The sequence below is a fragment of the Plasmodium inui genome (genome assembly GCF_000524495.1).
Source record: "Plasmodium inui San Antonio 1 unplaced genomic scaffold supercont1.23, whole genome shotgun sequence".
Taxonomy (NCBI): domain Eukaryota; phylum Apicomplexa; class Aconoidasida; order Haemosporida; family Plasmodiidae; genus Plasmodium; species Plasmodium inui.
In genome coordinates this window covers 115952-122215 of record NW_008481857.1, presented here as the reverse complement: position 1 = coordinate 122215, position 6264 = coordinate 115952, and the positions used below count along the sequence as shown (strand labels likewise).

Here is a 6264-nt window from a genome sequence, read left to right as displayed (position 1 = left end):
ACCAATTCGTTTGTTTTTTTTTTACAGGAAAGAGCAAAAGAGCACAATTGTGAACTGCAGAAATTAGTTGTATATATGATACCCCCTTCGCGGCAATGATTTCTTTCAGCCCCATGGATATTCAAAATTTCAACTGTTCCCTTTCAAAAATTTCGACAAACCACTTGATAAATAACTGTACATACGCACTGACGCGTTGAAGTTGTCAGTGTTTACTCCTTGGAGCATTGAAGCGCTGTAAGCCTCAAACGTGAAACACTGATAAGTGTGAACACGAAGTAGGGCAGATCGTGGCGAGAGGATGGCGAAACAAAGGTTGACGGCCTTGGATATACGCGCGATAATCACCCTGTGCAAAAATATCCTTGTCGGATGCGTAGTAACGAACATTTATAACATCTCCAACAAAATTTACGTTTTAAAATGCTCGAAGAAGGAGCAGAAATATTTTTTCCTGGTGGAAGCTGAAAAGAGAATCCATATAACAGAATGGAAGAGGGATAAAGATGTGATGCCATCAGCATTTACTATGAAGTTAAGGAAGCATCTGAGGTCTAGGAAGATTACCAACATAACCCAACTGGGAGGAGACAGAGTGGTTGACATTCAATTTGGCTTCGACGATAAAGCATGCCATCTGATTGTGGAGTTATACATTGCTGGAAATATTATCCTGACAGACAGTAATCATAAAATATTGTCCATTTTGAAGAGCAATGATGCTATCGGAAAGAAATATAACATCAATGATGTGTACAATGTAGAGGAACACACATCCATCCTGCTGCACAAAAATTTGGAAGTAGTCAACGTGGAGAATATAAAGAAGAGTATCAACGAAATAATGCTTCTTTATAACAATGTCACCCTTGAGGATGTTTCTTCCATAACTAAGGATGTAGTAGTTAATCAAGTGGGTACTGGCGCCATGTCGCATGAGTTTCAAAATAACGGGGTGGAAGATACGAACTTGGGGTTGCCACAGAATAAAGCGATTTTTGGTGAACGCGCCAAGGGTGAAGACGAAGAGACCACAATGAGCAAAAAGGGGATTGACAATAATAATGGTGGTAGGACAGAAAACGGAACGGTAAAGAATGGCATTGAGGAAGGGGCACACCGAGGTAGTGAGGGTAAAGGAAAAAATAAAGGGAACAGTAACGCCAAATTGAAAAGCGCCAAACATGTGCAGGATAAAACATCGGCAAGTTTGAAGAACAGTTCGAATAAAAAAATCAGCACCGTCATTTGCAGCGATAATGAGAAAGGTAAAAAGATGAAGAAGCTTAGAACGTTAACCGATTTAGCAAGCAAGCTTATTGTGTTTGCCCATAGCGATCTAATTGTGCATTCGTTAATCGCATGTGATGTGAACCCCACAGATTCGTTGGAGAGATACACCTTGAGTGACTTGGGTCAGATTTTGCAAAAGGCGATAAATGAAGCGCTATGCGTGCTGAACAGCTTTAGCAGCGAGGAGAAGTGCGTAAAGGGTTACGGCTTTGCCCCGAAGGGTGGTGCAAAATGCGAAAAAGGAACAAAAGCGGTAGAAAATAAAACCGATGGTGGCGGTGGCAAAAGGAAAATTGAAGCCAAGCCCATTGATGGCAAAGTAGCAATCAAGGAGGAAGACAAAACTGGTGAAAATATCGCATTTACTGAGTTTTCCCCAACCATTTTGAACAATCACAAAAATAAAGTGGAGGAGAACAAACTGGAGATCATTCATTTTGATGATTTTAACAAATGCGTAGACACCTATTTTAGTAGAATGGAATTGTCCAAGTACGACAGGCAGCAGGAAGTCATTAAGATTAAAAAATCTCTTACTAAAATGGATAAAATTAAGTTAGACCATGAAAGGAGAATCGAACAGTTAGAGAAGGAAGTTAGTTCGCTTAGGAAAAAAATTTCGCTAATTCAAATGAATGACGAATTGGTTGAGCAAGCCATACAGTTAATGCGTGCCGCGGTGGCGACGAATGCCAATTGGGAAAAAATCTGGGAGCATATTAAACTTTTTAAGAAGCAGAATCATCCCATAGCACTGCGGATTAGCTCCGTGAATTTTAACAACTGCGAAATGGAGTTGCTGTTAGATGACGCCGAGGCAAACAAACAGGGAAATGACCTCTCCAGTGAAGAAAACGAACAGGGAAGCGACGACCCGTCCAGTGAGGCAAACGAACAACAGTCAAAGGGGAAAACGTCCAATAGGGAGGCTGCAACAAACAAAAAGTTCGCAGTTACCATAAATTTAAACAATTCTGTGTATGGAAATGTAGAGGATTATCAGAAGCTGCGAAAGAAGGCAGAAGAAAAAATAAGGAAAACAAAAATATCCACGAACTTTGCTGTAAAAAAAGTGGAGAAAAAAAAAAAAGAAAAAGAAAATAAACAAAAGGGGAAACATAATAAGACAGTTGGTCAAATTCAAAAGTTAAGAAAAGTCCATTGGTTTGAGAAATTCCACTGGTTTATCTCGTCGGAAAATTATTTAGTCATTGCTGGGAGGGATGCACTACAAAATGAAATCCTCTTTAGGAAGTATTTTCAAAAGAATGATGTTTATGTGCATGCAGATATTCATGGTGCTTCGACATGTATTATCAAAAATCCGCATAAGGACATCTCCATTCCGGAGAAAACCTTGTCTGAGGCTGGCCAGCTAGCCATTTGTAGAAGTTCTGCTTGGAATAATAAAATTATTACTTCGGCTTGGTGGGTGCACTACCATCAAGTTAGCAAATCGGCTCCGACAGGGGAATACTTAAAAACGGGGTCCTTTGTAATCAGGGGGAAGAAGAATTACTTGCCGCACGTCAAGCTGGAAATGGGACTGTGTATAATTTTTCAGGTGGACAATGCTGTACTGGACAATAACGAGGAGAACAATTTGGACGACACGCAGAAGAGCTTCCACAATGATGGTGATAAGAGGAGAAGCGATGGTGATAACGCAGTTTGGGGGGATTCCGTTATGAGGGATTCCATTGTGAGGGATACCCTTATGGATACCTGCACCGGAGAGGGTTTCATCCAAGCTTATAATCCTTACACAGGTCCAGCGGAAGAAATTTTCATCCCTGCGACAATTCTCACTAACGCTACACAACCATACAACAGTGGTAGTACGTCTGCCGAATGTATCTCCCTTTCGGCATGGAATACCTGCTTCGAATTGCAGAATGCCCCAGAAGGTATAAAGAATGCGAAGTGTCTGAACAGCTGCGTTCCGCCAAGTGTGCCATGTAGGGGGTACTCAAAAAGGTGTGAAAAGAAGAAGAGACATTTATACAACCGTTTTGTTGGCTTCTTCCTTCCAAATAGAAATAGAACAAATCTGTTGAATCAGAATTTTGAGAAAAAGTTCGATCGAGTCTTTCCCATTTTGGAAAAATTAGGAATCGTGTATAGTTACGATTATTCTATTGTGAAAGGCTTGTTAACAGGGGTAGATTCCAATTTATGGTCGGATGAACGTAAATACAGAGAAGTCTTTAAGTCCCTCATCCGTAGAAGAAATGGGCATTTATCAAAATGCGGCATGTGCACCGCTCTGAAGAGCACTTACAAAATGTTGCTATTCAGGATCTGCAACGTCTGCATGTATATCTTTCTGGATACTTATTACCACGTTTCGAAAGAGCACACCTCGTTGGACGATCCTACTTTGGGAGAAGCTTTCCCCATTTTGCGCCCATTTTTCAGAAGGTTAAAAGATGCTGTAACTTTTTTTCTTTCGCATAAAGGGTTTGGACACAAGGGCAGTTACACATGTCTCAGTTTATATTTAGAAGGCATCCCAGATATGATGTGCACTGGTAGGCATGATGGCTCGTCTGAGCGATTGCGAGGTTGTACGAGGATAACAATTAATAGGATGGAATTGAAGAAGATCTTTTCTTCTAGCTTTATGAATGGAAGGTCGCCAGAACAGCTTGGGAGTAGCTATGTAAAGGATTATTTGTGCGAAAGGGGAAGAAGAATCCCATTTATTTTTGTTGACTGCCCGGTGTACGGGGCGCCCCCAGTGACCTTCAAAGATGAGGACTCAGACGATTCCGAGTCGAATAAGAAGGTAAAAGCGGAACTGGTCGACCACCCATCGGTAAATAACCATGATGGGAAGAGAGAGTATGACGAAGAGGAGGAGAAGAAGAAGGACAAGGCAAAAAAGGTTTCCTTTGTAAGCGATGATGGTGAAGAATGTCCCAAATTGGTAAGGCCCGCGAGATCGCGCAAGGTTACAGGGTTTGTAAAGATGGACGTAAGTAAGCTGCTCCAGGAGATAGAGGAGAAGGAAGAGCAGCAGGACCAGCAACAGGAGCAGCAGGAGAAGGAAGATGAAGAAGAGGAAGAAGCAGAAGAAGGGGGGATGGACGCAACCGAGGAGACAGGCACCTCCACCAAAGTTACGGTTTGCGAAGAGGGGGAAAGAAGGGGTGAGAAAAAAAGCGTCACCTTTACGTCAGAGGGTGAGTCGGTTGGTGATGGAAAACAACCCTCGTTGAATGTGCCGAGGCCAGTGAGGTCCCGCAAACCCACGGGCTTCGTCAAGATGGATGTTAGCAAGTTGTTGCAGCAGATAGGGAATGAGGAGAATTCTGAGGATGGGGAAGAGACGATTGAAGCGGGCGGGGTGAGGCAGGTAACCCCTGTGAGTAATTCAAATATCGACATTAAGAAAGACGAAGCGAAGGTAAAAAAGCAGGAACAGAAAAATATGTCCTTCTGCGAGAGCCCGCGTACACCTAGCATAAGAAAAAAAAGCGTTTCTTTCAGTTCTGAGGATGAACATATATACGTCGAAAGGCAAGAGTCGCTCAACGTGCCGAGGCCGGTTAGGTCGCGAAAGCCGACAGGTTATGTCAAGATGGATGTGAGCAAGTTGCTGGAGGAGATAGAGAATGAAGAAGAGTCCGACGAAGCGGGTGCAGCTGGTGCAGTGGGGGTTTCTTCCGATACGAACAGAACTAGGCGTGCGAACCATCTGAATGTCCTCAATGCAGAGGACGGACATAGGGAAGAGACACCAAAAGTGACGTTCGCCGAGGGTCCACTTACCACTGATTCGAAGAAAAAAAGCGTGTCCTTCAATTACGAAGATGCGTATATGCAAGGCGAGAAGAAGGAATCGCTGAATGCGCCCAGGCCAGTGAGGTCGCGCAAGCCCACAGGCTTTGTCAAAATGGATGTCAGCAAGTTGCTTCAGGAGATAGATCGTGAAGAGGAGTCTGACGAAGGGCAAGAAGACACCAAAAAAATGGAACCACAAGTGGTGAAGGCCCCTGACATGACCCCAAGTGATGATCAAAAAGAGAAAAAAGTTACCTTTACTCCTGAGGGTGGAGAATCCGTTTCTGTGAAGGAATCAGAGTCGCCTAGCTTTTCCAGATCGGCCAGACCTCGCAAAGCAACTGGTTTTGTCAAAATGGATTTAAGCAAACTGCTGGAGGATTTGGAAGGAGAAGAGGGGGACGGAGAAGAGAATGACGGAGACAGAAATAGCGACACAGGGGTGGAACCAGAAGGGAAGAAAAATTTTGATGGTGGCAATGACAACGATGATGACGACGATGATGAAGACGATGATGAAGACGATGATGAAGACGGCGATAACGACGATGAAGACGACGATAACGACGATGAGGACGACGATGAGGACGACGATGAAGACGAAGATAACGACGATGAGGACGACGATGATGAAGACGAAGATAACGACGATGAGGACGACGACGATGACGATGAAGGAGGTAGTTCTGAAGGAAGCGAGGAATCGAACGAGAGCAATCAATCGGTCAGCGATGACCACAGGGATAGGAATGGAGGTGACAGCGACAGTAATGATAGCCATGATGGAAACGTACAATCCGGTGGAAATAAACATGGAGAAAAAGGAAATAATGAAAAGCGAAGTCATGAAGACGAAGCAACGAATGAGAGGAATAGGGATGACCAGCATGGGGAGGAAAAATGTAGAAATAATTCAAATAGGCAGAGTGAAAATAAGGCAAGAAAAAATGCCATGAAGGAACAAAATGTTTCTGTTAACCACGGAACTGTGAAAGACCAAAAAAAGGATAAGGTAATAAAGTGGCAAAATGGCAGCAAAAGGGAACGTGCCAATCGCTTGACGAAGCAAAAGAAAAAATTGAGAAATCATCATATCAGGCGAGTTTCGCAAGTGAAACGTTTTTATATGATAGCAATGTTATGCAAAGAAAAGAACGAAGCAAATATATATGCTATCTTTTTTTT

General features: G+C 43.1%; 1 protein-coding gene across 1 annotated transcript in view; it reads left to right on the top strand.

Moving 5' to 3' along the window:
* Window positions 1–301: 301 nt before the first annotated feature.
* Window positions 302–6264, top strand: part of C922_04437 (hypothetical protein) — a gene marked incomplete at both ends in the record, with an annotated part of 7775 nt that continues 1812 nt past the window's right edge. The window contains one exon of the mRNA XM_008820020.1: window positions 302–6091. Within this exon, the coding sequence (XP_008818242.1) occupies window positions 302–6091 (5790 nt within the window). The remainder of the gene's footprint in view (window positions 6092–6264) is intronic.